Below are 13,996 nucleotides of genomic sequence, written 5' to 3'. Positions count from 1 at the left end.
TAGTTCTTTCGACACCAATCCAACTTAAAAGGATCTTGGACTTGGTTCTCCCTTTCAAAGTAAAAGAACAAGGCATGCATTAGACAAATGTATCTGGTGTCTCAACTCATCTGATCCCTGTATTAGGGAAAAGCCTGCCACCAAAGCAGGAAGCTGCGCGCTCCTAACCCCTGTCCCAGACCTGGGGGTCCCTTGATGCCATGGAGAGCTGTTGTAAGTAAGGTGCTTCTGTACTTTTCCAGCCTGGAAGTGGAGGGTGACTCAGCCTGACTCCTGCTATGAAAAGAGAACTAGCCTCGTTTTCTCAGTGCCCCAGAGATCTAGGACAGGATTTCTAAACTGGAATCAGCCTTCATGGGCTAGAAGATGCCCGAGGGGTATAGGACAGGGGCTGCCATCTGTGTCCTCACTGCAACACTGATGACAGCATCCTGATGCACACGCAGAGCTAATGCCCAGGGCTTAACTCAGTCTGATGACCCAATCTGAAAACTGGGTAACTGGCCCTGAAATGTTTCCCAGTCAGTAAGCCCACAGGGAGTTGTTTAATTTTTATGTTTCATTGGATTTTGGTTTGCTTGGTATAGCTTAAGGTGCCTTTTCTTTCTTTCTTTTTATTTCTTTCTACATTATTTTATAGGACTCATTCTAAATGTGGAAAACAAGTCCAAAAGACTGTTACCTTTGCCCCAGGCCACCCCAAACTTTTATGCTCATATTTTATTAAATAAAGCAGGTGCTCCCTGGAATCTCTGGGACCTTTTAGAGGCATTTGAAGCAGAATATAGAGTGGTCTCATCTCCTTCCTTAATCTTCATGGTGGTTGGGATGTCCACTTGTATCATAGATTTTTTTATTACTGATGTGCTCCGCTGTTTTTAAATGTGAACTTGTGCGCAAATGTGCAGATTCAATGTTCTTGTTACAGACTGAATAAATTTTTATTTTGAAGATGAATGTGTGTACTTAATTAAGTGCAACAAAGGGGGGGTGCTGGAGAAGGCATAGGTATTGGAACACTGGTGATAAACGTGAAGCACTTCTCAGTGCTTGATCTTCATCAAGCACACCCTTAAGAGTTAGCTGAGCTCCAAGAAAAAAAAAAAAACTTTCTACCTCCCACAAAATAAAGACTGCATGGGAAATAGGATCACTAAAGATTATTTCAGATATTGTGGCTCCAATCAAGTGACTAAGCTGGAAACTTGCCTGGTCAAAGAGGGCCTGGCCAAAGCCACCACCTGAAGGTAGGAGAATGAATAAGCAAAAGGACCAAAATTCCTTCGCCATCTGTGGTGCAGTGACTGCTGTGGGACAGCTGCCATGACCTGCCCTAGCGGAGACTGGAATTCTCGGGTGGATGACCTCTGGACACTGATGAGAGAACTTACAAGCTTTTAGCACAACACATCAGCGCGCTCAGAGGTTTCTAGAAATGGGGTATGACTCTCCAAGGTAAAAACCAGCTTTCTCCCACATTAGAAGAGGAGCATTTGATGTCAATGGTAGAGGAAGGGAGATGGGCCAAACGGACCGTTCTCTGAAACAGGCTGGGAGCCGAGGGAGAGGTTCCCACTTCTCCCATCCCTCCCCAGGTCCATCATGAGGTATTTAGTGTATTCCTCACATACGAGGCAGCACTGCTACACAGGGAAAGCTCAGTTTCCCGCACCAAATTGCTAATAAGATACACTGAAATTTCCAGAGAAAACACTGCTTTGAATGAAAATTTCAGCCTGCTTCATTCTGATTCTGCTCCATATCAAGTGAGAAGGGAGTACCACTGTTCTCTGGTTGCATGATGATGAAGGCCAGATTATCTCCCAAGATATTTTAGGAGTACCTAGAGTCCCAAAAAATCTAAGTTCAGTCTCAGCTTTCTAGCCAAAGCATATGGACCAAATCATGTCTTAAGTTGCTAGAACACCTCTTCCAGAAAATGGCTTTTATGAAAGATGAAATCCATGCATGTCTTCTACAGATTGCAGTGTAGAGCCCAGCTAACAGTTGAAATGGGCAACAAGAAGAGAAAGGACCAACCCAAATGGCCTCTTCACCTGATTGGTTCTTTGTGCCTTGGCTCTGCCCACCCACAGCTCCACCAGGGCTTGGCCGCTGAAAGAAGGCTAGAGGGCAGGGCTGAGCCATACCAGGTCCAAGCAATACCTATGAATCCTGGTTCCTGTACCTGGAGAGCACACCACCCCTCTTTCCCATATGGTGGAGCTGAAGGTTAGGTTGAAGAATTCCTGCTTCCTAGTCCCAGACCTTTCCTCTGGAATGGAGTGCCTAGCTCTCTTAAAGAGGAGAAAAGGAAATTAAAATTTTAAGTACTCTTTGGATTTACAATGAGAAAACCATTTATAACCTTTGCCATGCGGTTTCAGTTAAGTGCTAAGAGTGGAGGTCAGGTTTTAGGGGGTTGAGAAGAGAAGCTAAGAGGAATGGGAGAGGAAATCTAAAAGCCAACTGTTCAGATGTGTAAAGTCACTTGGTTTCGGTAGATCAGAAGTGTGTTTCATGTCAATTATGTTTTAATGAGTGCCATATACTCCTGCTTTGGGCCCAAATGTATAACCCCTGTTCATGCACAGTTTTAAGATTTAAAACATCTTTTTTGTGCTTTTAATTATTAAAATGGTTTCTATTATTTCTTAGCCTCTCCCAAAACACCATCTTGCCGCTGACACTCATTCCTCTTGCTGAATTTCCTTCGTTGCCTCCCAAACTCAAACTCAGAGTTTGAGCCATCTTTGACTTCCTCTTTTACTTCTAACATAGTTAATGGCTTCTCAATTTTAATAGGACTTTTCAGTCATTCCCACACATCTTTTCCTAACAATCACTTTTTTTTTAATCTTGCTGGTACCTGGGACAAAGATATCTGGTCTCATTATGATGATAGTTCCCTAAGGTTACTGCTCTTTTTTTGTCTTTTAAATAATAGTCTTATCATAAAATCAAACATTGATTAGCAGGATTATAACCAGGGGTGGGGGGAGAGTGGCAGGGATCTGTTCACTGCAATAAAGTCACACAGATGAGTAAGTTCCAGAAATCTTTTGCACAGCATAGTGCATGTCATTCACAAGAAGGTACCGTGTACTTAAAATTTGTTAAGAAGGTAGATCTGCCCTGGCTGCTGTAGCTCAGTGGGTTGAGCGTGGGCCTGTGAACCAAAGGATCGCAGTTCGATTCCCAGTCAGTGCACATGCCTGGGTTGCAGGCCAGTTCCCAGCAGGGGACTCACAGGAGGCAACCATACATTGATGTTTCTCTCCCTCTCTCCTTCCCTTCCCCTCTAAAGATAAATAAATAAAGTCTTTAAAAAAAGAAGAAGGTAGATCTCATGTTAAGTCTTCTCACCAAAACAAAAAACAGACAAAAAAACCTTTGGAAGTGATGGATATATTTATTACCTGGATTTTGGTGATGGTTTCACAAGTGTATATAATATGTCCAAACTTACAAAATTATGTACACTAATTATGTGCAGTTTTTTGTAAGCAATTATACCTCAATTTTTAAAAAAGATGAAATTAAAAAACCAAGAGGAAAAGAAAGAGGAGAGAAAAGATACCCTTTCGGGATAGGAGGCAGCGTGTCGAACTCCTCTGCCAGCAAGTTGTGCAGAGTTGGAAAGAACTGGACTTGCCCCTCTTCGTTTCACAGCCCAGAGGGCCTCACAAATAGGGCAACTACGCCAGGGCTGGAACTCTAGTCTTCTAACTAATGCAGCAGCCTGTGCTCTGCCGCGAAGCGTAACTCTCACTTGTGAGATAAAGTGGCACTCCTTCCAGGAGAAGCCGAAATGCGTGGTGCTGAAAAACACGGACCTAGATACCGGACTACTTGGGTAAGAGTCTCAGCATCACCAGCAGTTGAGCAGTGGATAATCTATTTAACCTCTTTGTGCCCCAGTTTTCTCATCTCTGTAAAATAGGGATATTAATAATGCCCATCTTAGAAGATGGTTAGAATGGAATTAGTATGTGGAAAGCCCTTAGGGCAGTGTCTTGCATGTAAGTGTGAGCTGTTGTTACTAAGGAGCAACTGAGTCACTTAGGTCTTTCCCTCCTAATTTCGTTCCTGGAATCTTTTTTTTTTTTTTTTAAGAGAGAGGGGAAGGGAGAGAAACATCAATGTGTGAGGTATATCAATCAGTTGCCTCCTGCACGCCCCCAACTGGGGACCTGGCCTGTAACTTAGGCATGTGCCCTGAGTGGGAATCAAACCAATGACCTTTTGGTTCACAAGCTGGTGCTCAATCCAGTGAGCCACACCAGCCAGGGCCTGGAATCTTTAGATAGATGGGAGACTTCTCATCTACCCTCATGACCTCCCCCCATTACATGAATTATTTCTGGAGCACCTAGGAATCAGAGACATCTGATTCGATTCCTCTTCAAGCCACTGAGTACTTGTGTTTCTGTTGGTGTTTAACTAGATATTGACAAAGGAAAGAGAGCAGAGAACTAGACACTGAACTTAATAAAATGGGAAGCAGAAGCCTGTTTGTTTCACCAGGAAATTACAGCTTCACACCCCAGGGGACCACAGCATTATGCTCCACCAAGAGAATTAACACTCCTTCCTCCCCCACCTTCCAGTATCAGAGTGTTGCCCGGCACTAGAGGAGGTGCTGGACCATAGAGGACTGTCAGTCTAACTAGGGGGTGTAAACCTATCCAAGCCCATGAAAGTTTGGAAAGTTGATTGGTTCTTTTGGGAAAGCACCTGGTCCATCCCAAACCCAAGCTCCTAGTTATAACCCCCGAGGAACAAAAACAGCGCTTTCTCTCTCATTCATGACCTGCACTCACATGGTGCACACGCCTGTTCTCTCCATGGCCTCCGGGAGGGAGTCCAGCATTTGGACTGCAGCTGCACTGAACTGTACTTCAATATGGAGCGTAAAATCTGGGCCATGGCCTTCATCCTTGCCCTACCAAAGATGAGATTGGACTTTTTCATGGTGAGACAGGCCATTGGGAAGTCAGGAGGGGAACCCACCTACTAGTACATCCATAAACCATACCACAGAGTGACACCCTCCCACAGGGTTTTCAGGAAATTCTTTTCCTTTAGACACTGCAACATCTCCACTTCCACCTTCCACCAGTAGCACTTGGACTCTCCCCAAGAAACAAAGGAGCCTTCAAGGTTCCCACCACCTTCCCTCCTCCCCCCCCCCCTTTACTGAAGCCTCTCTGGAAAGCCGTGTTCCATTGATTCCCAGTTGTGCCCTGGAGAGTGGGAAGGCATAACTGGCTCCACGCTGCTGCCACCCTACCCACCCCCCCCTTATGACCCAAAGGAACAGATGCAGGCAGAGGGCGGGCATCGGGTAGACTGCAGACACAGGGGAAAAAATGTTCTTCACTGGCCGTCTTTTGACCAGATTTTTCATCTCTTTAACCTTGGTCAATACTCAGATCCCTGGGTCCTGAGAGGATTGGGACGAGGAGGGGTTTTTCCTGGAATAGAGGCTGGCACCAATTCAAACAAGGCCCAGAAGACTTCAGGAGTCAGGCTGGGCGTCTAAAATTTGATAGGCCAAAGACCTGTGCCAACTGCTTCCCTTGAACTGTTGTTCCCAAGGGAGTCAAGGCACATCTTCCGGGACCTCTCCCCAAGAGAGTCTGGAGGTGCAGCCCCACAGCCTCGGCCCGGACCAGGCTAAATTAGGAATGCGAATGCAGCAGGAATGCAGCGCGAGGGCACCTGATCTTGCGTGGCTGCCAGCTCTGAGAGGAGCGCGCCCCCTCCTCGTCCGCTCTTCCCTCTGCGCCCAGCTCTGCCTGTGGGGACAAGGGCCTCCCCACCACACCTGGGCGGGGCTGATCGCAGGAAGGAGCGCGCACACGCGCCATTACTTGGGACAGTTTTCCGAGGCCCACTGGCCCTAAGGAGGCCGCCGCAGCGCTCGACTTTCCCGCCGCGGGAGAAGGCGGGGCACCCCTGGTCCCGCCCCTGTCTGGGCGCCGCCTTCGCAGGTTGATGGCAGCAGCAGCTGGGACTGCAGGGGCGCAGGGCCTCGGAGAGCCGCAAGCAGCGGCGGGAGAGCGCAGTCGGTCGAACACCCGGGCCCCAGAACGCCGCGGACCCCCGGAGAGGCAGTTCCGGCGCCCTGACGCCTACTTCGGCCCCGGTGCGCCCCCAGCCCCCTCTGCAGAGCTGTCGCAGCGCGAGCGCCCCTCTGCCCGCTCAGGACCAGGTACCCTCCCTACCCCCTTCCGCCACCGCCGATAGCGGAGCGGGCGGGGTCTCTTGAGGGGGCACAGGTCTGCACCCCCTCCCCCCGGCCACCCAAATCGGTCCCCGGCGGGGCAGACTTGGTGTCTATATTTGGACGGACAGTGGCCCACACGCCCTCAGGGTGCAGACACCTCGTCTCACAAGAACACAGTGCTGGGACAGGAGGCCCGAGGAGGGTGCGGGGAGGCCAGGCCTTAGGCCCCGGGCTGCAGAAGAGGCTTGAAGGACATGGGGGTGCCCGGGGCTCGGTGGAGGGCAGGAGGCAGTGGCTAGGGCTTTGGAAGAGCCCCTTGTGCCCCTGAAGAAGAGCACAGGGCAGGCCCTGGCTGAAGAAAAAGCACCTCACCCTCCCCTCTCCGGCAAATCTGCCCCCCCAACCCCGGGTGGAGCACCCCGCCCCAGGAGGGGTTAGTAGAATACAGGAGTCAGAGAAGCAGGACCTAAAGTATGTAGGCAAAAGCCAGAAGACCATGCTTAGGGCCTTTCGGAGGAGACAGTAGAGAGAGGAGTGGGAAGAAGAGAGATGATCCACCTTATGCTATGCCCCCAAAACGACATGGGAGGAAATTGATGGAAACAATAGCAGAAAGGACTCAGGTTAGCTGATGAGAGGAACTTCTTGGCAAAGTTTTAGAAAAAGGCAAAACCTCATCTGCCTGAATTATGCCAGAGAAGCAGGTCTGGGGGGCACCTGCAGTTCTAGCCGGCTTTGGGCCAAGATCTGAGGGCCAAGCCCTCGGAATCTGAACAAGGTGCCTCTAGGAGACAAACCACTTCTGTGAAAAGATGCTTATCCAAAACCGGCAGTGGGAGGGCAGCCTGGCATTGAGGTTCCTCCCCAAACCATTTCAACTTCCAGAAAGGTTTTGGGCCCAGTGTCCCCTCAGTCTGGGTCTCTAAGAAGTCAGGCCCCACCCAAATCCTAGCTCCCTGTGCGATAAGCAGCACTTCATATGTGGTAAAGAACTTTCCTGTGCTTTAATCATCTTGAAGAGATCTCCCTGCTTCTAGTACCAGATTCTGTATCAATTTATACCCAACTCTTGACCAGATAACCCTTCTCACTTGCCACCCTCTCCACACCCCCCACCACCACCACCACACACGCATACTCTTCCTCCCTCCCACTGTTTACAGGACTAAGGAGCAGAGGCATTTCTGGGCACTGAGATCCTCCATCGCAGCCCCCAGCCATGAGCCGGCGTGTGGTTCGGCAGAGCAAGTTTCGCCATGTGTTTGGGCAGGCGGCAAAGGCTGACCAGGCCTATGAGGACATCCGTGTGTCCAAGGTCACGTGGGACAGCTCCTTCTGTGCTGTCAACCCCAAATTCCTGGCCATTATTGTGGAGGCTGGAGGTGGAGGTGCCTTCATTGTCCTGCCTCTTGCCAAGGTGAGGGATGAGGGAAGGAAGCTGGTGGGAGAACACTGGCCGTGGCCCTGGGGAGTCCTGGCAGCAGCCTCTGTTCTCACCTAGTCCCATTCCTCGGCCAGGAGGGCTGTGTTTGGGGTTGGCTGCTCCCTGTTCCCCAAGCCCTCACAGACCCACTGGGAGGCTCCCTCGCCCTTCCCAAAGCAGCAGCATCGCAGTGGCTGTACCCACTCGTCGCAGCCCAACACCCTGTTCCCCGCAGGGACCAGGAAGGGTGTTGGAGACAGTTTGGAAGCTGTGGAATCAGAGTCTGGCCAGATTCTCTTCCAGTCTTTCCTAATGCTACACCCTCTCATGTTTGAGGGAAGCTTTCTCCTTAGCCCAGGATGACCATTCGATTAAAGCACAACACACAGCCTCACACAGAGGGCCGTCAGGCTGTATCTGTGCAGAGTCTGTGGCCACCTTCCCCCCAAGGTTCTTACAGTAAGGGTGAATGAGAGCAAAGTTCAGGGAGACATGACACATAAGGCCAGAGCCATCCCTACCCCAGGGATGGGGGCCAGGCAATGACTGTCCCTCTTGCTGAGTATCCTCAAGCCCCTCGGCCATCCCTACACCAAGCATGACCTTGACCTGGATTCCACCCCTACACCTTGTTAGGGGAGGCCCCACAGGTGTCAGGAAGAGGCCTGACAATAGCCAGTGACTCACTTCAGGACAATGCAGACACCATCCAAGGACACCATCCCCAGGGCTCAAATTTCAGCTGGAGCCGCCTCCTCCCCCAGTTACAACTGCCATTCCAGTGCCACACAGCCACCTTCTCTCCTACAGTCTGGGCCAGTGCCAGCCCCTGCAAAAAGCCCCCACAAACAGCCCATAAAGACCAAAAATAGATGGGCCCCATGAGGTTGAGGGGTCACAGGCACCAGGACTGCCTGCTGCTTGTGGTTCCAAGGTGAACCAGTGACAGGTGGAGATCTGCCAAAAATGGCTAGGAAAGGACTGTCCGGTACTGCACTGCGTATTATCTCACCTTGACCTCTTCCACCAGGGGCTCCCCATTGACATCCCAACTGGGGGAACAGGCTCAAGAACAGCCTCCTCCAAGTAGGTGCATTGGAAGAGCACAGGACCAAGAGTTCAAGTCTTGGCTCTACCAGTATCTTGCAGTGGGTCCTCGGTTAAGTCATCTGACGTCTCTGTGTCTGATTCCCTGCAACTAAACAACTTCCGCTCTGCCTACCTTCAGTGAAGTACAGGAAGTAGGCTGGGTGGGAGTGGAAATGCAGAGGGGTCTGAAGAGAGAAAATAGATGATAGAGAATTGAGATGTAAACAGGGTCACTGCCTACTCCCAAAAATCACACAGGAGAATGGCCCCACATCTCCTTCTCTGACCCCTCCAGACAGGGCGAGTGGATAAGAACTACCCACTGGTTACTGGGCACACTGCCCCTGTGCTGGACATTGACTGGTGCCCACACAATGACAATGTCATCGCCAGTGCCTCAGATGACACCACCATCATGGTAGGAGCCAGTTGGAAGCTGATGGGTAGTTGGGCGGGGGGGAAGCAGGGAGGGCTGCTTCACCTGTTCTGGGGAAGGTGGTAAGCCGGTGCTGGGTCCCAGGGTCCTGCCCTACCCAGCTCCCAGGCTATTTTTAGCTGCATAGCCACCCCCTCCCAGCATGCACTGCTTAGGACTAATTATAGCCATGGCCAATTTGGGGCCTGAAGAGCAGGAGGGTAGTGTTCTGAAGTCGCCTTGCTGGGCTGAGCAGGGAGGTCTCTGGAGAGCCAGCAGTGCCCCCTCCTGGCTCCCAGCTGTGTCTGACCCAGGCAGACACCACCACATCCTGCCACGCATTTGGCACCACTCAAGAAATCCAGTAGGATTGGAGGGTTGAGGAGGGGAGGTAAGGGAGGCGCAGAGGGACAAAGTGGCTCCTCATCCCACCCATCCTCTGCCTTTTCCTCCTACCCAGGTGTGGCAGATTCCAGACTATACCCCTATGCGAAACATCACAGAACCCATCATCACACTAGAAGGCCACTCGAAGCGTGTGGGCATCCTCTGCTGGCACCCCACTGCCCGGAATGTCCTGCTCAGCGCAGGTCTGGGGCCAAGAGAGGGGTGCCTACCGTAGATCTGGGGCTGGGGCCTAGAGAGGGGTGCCTACGGTAGATGCGGGATGGGCCCCGGTGATGGTGCGTGGCCACTCTGGGCAGGCAGTGATAACGTGATCATCATCTGGAACGTGGGCACTGGGGAGGCGCTCCTGAGCCTGGACGACATGCACCCGGACATCATCCACAGCGTGTGCTGGAACAGCAATGGTAGCCTGCTAGCCACCACCTGCAAGGACAAGACCCTGCGCGTTATCGACCCCCGCAAGGGCCAGGTGGTGGCGGTGAGTGCCTGGCCTGCCCACTCCCCAACCCTTACCCCAGGGACCAACCGTCAGGCCCCTGCATCTGAAATCCTCTGAGCCCCTGGTCCCAGCTCTCACCTCCACCCCATCCGCTGCGACCAGTGCCCCTACCCACCACCACCCGCGTTGTCTGCAACCACAGCTCCCCGCCCTGAGTAAGCCTGGAGCTCCTAGTTCTCTGCCCCACTCCTCTTCCCTCCCCTCCCCTCCCTATCTCAGGAGCTTAGAGGAGGGCTCCTCGATTTGTGATTGAGAAGGGGAAAGCTGCAAACTATCCTCCCACTAGAACCTGCATGAAACCCGAGCTCCCGGACCCTTCTCTCAGCCGGTACCCAGCTCTATCTTCCAGGGGCAGGGGCCTGACACTGGCTTGTGGCCGGGCCCTTTCCTCCCTAGTTGACTCGCTGGGCTGGGAAAAGGCGGCAACCCTCTAGCATTGCTGGTCCCAGCTGGGTGCTCTGGGAGGGTGGCTGCACCTGCCTCCTCAGCCTCAGTGTAACGCGGGGAGCGCGGGGCATCTGCATGTGTGTCTGCGCCCAATGCGCACGGCCGACGGGCCCTCTAACCCACTAACCCCGCGAGCAGGAGCGAGCCCGGCCTCACGAGGGCGCCCGCCCGCTGCGGGCCGTCTTCACTGCAGACGGGAAGCTACTCAGCACCGGCTTCAGCAGGATGAGTGAGCGGCAACTCGCGCTCTGGGACCCGGTAGGCCAGGCCACTCCGGGCGCGTGCGCTCGCTACTTCGCTAGGTCAGCCTGGAGCGCTCTCCCAGGCGGTGGCCAGTGCTCAAGAGGGCTGAAGCGGAGTGGGAAGTGCCCGCCTGGGAACAGCCTCGCTGCGTCCCCGGGAAACCAGCAGACATCCCCTGCTCTAGGGGTCAGCCTCTGAGGGCGCTGGAGGGCTCACCATCTGCTGAGAGATGCACACCTCCGGCTCTCTCAGGGCCCAGATGCTCCGCAGGCCTGGAGCCAGCCAGGGCCCCCGGAAGCTGAGTACCAGACTCCCGTTTATCTCCGCCCCCCGCCCATACCTAAGTTTGCAAGCTGGTTGCTCGGCCCCCCCCGGATCCCCAGAGCAGGCAGCTGGGTGACACCTCTCCCTGTCTCCCCCCTACCCCCAGGAGAGGTTTGCTGCCCACGAGGGGATGAGGCCCATGCGGGCCATCTTCACGCGCCAGGGTCATATCTTCACTACGGGCTTCACCCGCATGAGCCAGCGAGAGCTGGGCCTGTGGGACCCGGTAACGCAGCTGGAAGCTTGGGGTGTGTGCCCCGGGACTGGCATCACGGGAGAGGGGCCAGGCGCCCCCCACCCGCAGGGCATGCCCACCTGGACAGGGATGGAAGACTGCTGCCCTCTTTGCAGCGTCTACCATCCCCACACCCACCCCTCTGCCCAGTTTTGCTGCACCGCCTGAAGGAGCCCACGCTGGCGCCCCCACCTGGTGATGCCGAGTCCCTGGGGGTGGTTTGCGGTGATTGCATGCCGCGACGCGAGGGGCACGTGTGCGGAGAACTGGGAGTGATGCGTCCAGGGGTGGGGCCTGCTGCTGGGTTCACCAGAACTGTGGTGGAAACGCATGAGGTTTGGGGCGGGCAGGAATCGTAATGGGGCTTCAGGGAATCCAGAAGCAGCACAGAACACGGGACTGGACTGGTCACACCCCCTGTGCTCGGGCAGAACAACTTCGAGGAGCCAGTGGCACTGCAGGAAATGGACACTAGCAACGGGGTCCTACTGCCCTTCTACGATTCCGACTCCAGCATCGTCTACCTATGTGGCAAGGTGCTTCGAGGCTGGGAGGGGAGGACAGGGGGCAGGACAGATGTGGAGGGCGCCTTCCGGGGTGCGTTTCCGAACCAACTGGTTTTGCAGGGCGACAGCAGCATTCGGTACTTTGAGATTACCGACGAGCCGCCTTTTGTGCACTACCTGAACACGTTCAGCAGCAAGGAGCCTCAGAGGGGCGTGGGTTTCATGCCCAAAAGGGGGCTGGATGTCAGCAAGTGCGAGATCGCCCGGTCAGCACCCTCCCCCTCCCCGCTTGCCTGCCTCTGTCCTCACTTCCCATGTGGGAACACGCAGGGGTTTCCCCAATAGTGTGATCTTTGGGAAAGAGTGGGGAGGAGTATGTCAAACAACCTTGCTTCCGGTGCCAGTCCCAGCGCTAACTAGCCTGACATTGTCTGAACTTCAGTTTCCTCATCTGTGAAATGATGATACACACCCCAGCAGAGGTGTTTTACCAGCTGGGCCAACAGTGTGTTTAACGTGCAATGCCTGGTGGGCGCTCCCCAAGTGTTGGCCTCAAAGCGGTTGGTCCCAGGTAGAAGTTAAGGGAGTGGCAGCTTGCGGGGGTGCTGAACCCCACACTCCTTTATAGGTTCTACAAGTTGCACGAAAGGAAGTGTGAACCCATCGTCATGACTGTGCCCCGCAAGGTGAGGGGCCAGGAGGGGTTGGGCGAGGCTCCGAGGCGGGAGGGAGCGGAGCACATCCTGCGGACACTCGTCCTCGCGTTCCCCTACCCCCGCAGTCAGACTTGTTCCAGGACGACCTATATCCAGATACTCCGGGCCCCGAGCCGGCCCTAGAAGCAGACGAGTGGCTGTCGGGACAGGACGCCGAACCTGTGCTCATCTCGCTGAGGGATGGTTACGTGCCCCCCAAGCACCGAGAGCTCCGAGTCACCAAGCCCAACATCTTGGACGCGCGCCCGCCGCCCTCAGGCCCCCGCCGCAGCCAGTCAGCCAGCGACAGCTCCTTGACCGTAAGATCCCGCCCGGCTCCACCCAGTCTCCTCGTGCCAAGCGCCCCCTAGGCCGACACCGCCTCTTTCTGTCCTCTGCGCCCCAGCAGCAGCAGCACACTCTCGAGAGACTGCTGGAGGAGATCAAGGCCCTTCGAGAGCAGGTGCAGGCCCAGGATCAGCGCATCACGGCCCTGGAGAACATGCTGTGCGAGCTGGTGGATGGCACGGACTAGCGCTCTGGGGACAGCTCTGAGCCGGGAGGTCCAGGCTGGGCCGGCTGCCTGGACTCAGCTGGCCGAGGGTTTTGCTCTGGAACTCGGGACCCCACGTCTCTGGGCTGGGGACGGGGCTGGGAATGGAACCCCCCCACCCCCACCCCAGGAGGCCTAGAGAAATGGAACGTCTCAGAGACGTGCATCGGCGGGGCTGTGCGCCTCGCCCAGAACTCAGCAGGAACTGGCCTTGCGAGGCTGGGGCGACAGGACCTCAGCAATGGTGGCTCACGGTGAGACGGTGTCCCCCTCTGTTTCTCGTTCAGGACAGAGGACGTACTTAGTTATTAGCGGGATGCTTAGGGATATTTGGAGAACTTGGACTTGATCTCAAAAGGGTGACAATTCGCTGGGTGTCCCCCAGACTGGCTGGGGGAAATTACAGCACTACTCCCTCTAGTCAGCGCACTTGACTGCACCAACAGGAGTGGCAAACTGAACAGGCATCACCCCAGGTCTACAAATAAAACCCTGTGACTGTAGAGCTGGCCCCACTGGCCACGCCCAGCAGAGGGGTTTCTTCCCACCTGCAGGGGAGAGGGCAGCTTCCTCCTGGCACCTCTGCAGGACATCTGACAGAACTGGCCTGAGGGAGCAGGTTCACCATGACCCCCACCCCACCCCACCCCCAGTCCTCTGCCGTGGCCTTGACTCTAGGAGGAAAACAAGACATAACTGAATGAAACTGTTGACTAAGTGCTCAGTCTGTGCCTCCCGCATGGATGAGGGGTGAGGAGGGCAAGACCTGGTCTCTAGGAATGCTACCCCTAGGCTCCTGGGGACAAACGCAACACTGCCCTGGGCCCAGGACCCATCAGGCGTCCTCTTGCCTCAGAGCCCTCCCCACACCGAAGGTCGGAAGGAACCCCCAGAACGAAGGTGGGCATTCTTCCCCAGTAAAGGTAG

General features: G+C 54.4%; 1 protein-coding gene across 4 annotated transcripts; it reads left to right on the top strand.

The window, feature by feature from the left end:
• Positions 1–5,893: 5,893 nt before the first annotated feature.
• On the top strand, positions 5,894–13,780 carry CORO6 (coronin 6). 4 transcript variants are annotated; one of them, XM_037069859.1, is made up of 12 exons: positions 5,894–6,217; positions 7,396–7,649; positions 9,040–9,162; positions 9,620–9,749; positions 9,864–10,045; positions 10,652–10,771; positions 11,187–11,306; positions 11,747–11,851; positions 11,942–12,087; positions 12,450–12,507; positions 12,603–12,836; positions 12,926–13,780. In XM_037069859.1, exons 2-12 carry the CDS (start codon positions 7,452–7,454, stop codon positions 13,049–13,051), a joined length of 1,542 nt encoding a protein of 513 aa, XP_036925754.1. In that variant the 5' UTR covers positions 5,894–6,217; positions 7,396–7,451; the 3' UTR covers positions 13,052–13,780. The 4 variants fall into 4 exon arrangements, with proteins under 4 accessions (XP_036925754.1, XP_036925753.1, XP_036925755.1 ...); XM_037069858.1 differs by having other exon boundaries at positions 12,923–13,780; XM_037069860.1 differs by lacking the exon at positions 10,652–10,771 and having other exon boundaries at positions 5,895–6,217; positions 12,923–13,780.
• The last annotated feature ends 216 nt before the right edge of the window (positions 13,781–13,996 follow it).

The sequence above is a fragment of the Sturnira hondurensis genome, unplaced genomic scaffold (assembly GCF_014824575.4).
Source record: "Sturnira hondurensis isolate 20B ecotype Veracruz unplaced genomic scaffold, ASM1482457v3 Scaffold0018728, whole genome shotgun sequence".
Taxonomy (NCBI): domain Eukaryota; kingdom Metazoa; phylum Chordata; class Mammalia; order Chiroptera; family Phyllostomidae; genus Sturnira; species Sturnira hondurensis.
This window is presented reverse-complemented; position numbering and strand designations above follow the sequence as displayed.

What these genes read in the sequence shown, in the direction of transcription:
- CORO6 (XM_037069858.1), top strand. Translation starts at nt 7,452, where the DNA reads ATGAGCCGGCGTGTGGTTCGGCAGAGCAAGTTTCGCCATGTGTTTGGG. An exon ending in GAATGTCCTGCTCAGCGCAG is followed by an intron (nt 9,750 to 9,863) that starts GTCTGGGGCCAA and finishes CACTCTGGGCAG; the next exon opens with GCAGTGATAACGTGATCATC. An exon ending in TCGTCTACCTATGTGGCAAG is followed by an intron (nt 11,852 to 11,941) that starts GTGCTTCGAGGC and finishes CTGGTTTTGCAG; the next exon opens with GGCGACAGCAGCATTCGGTA.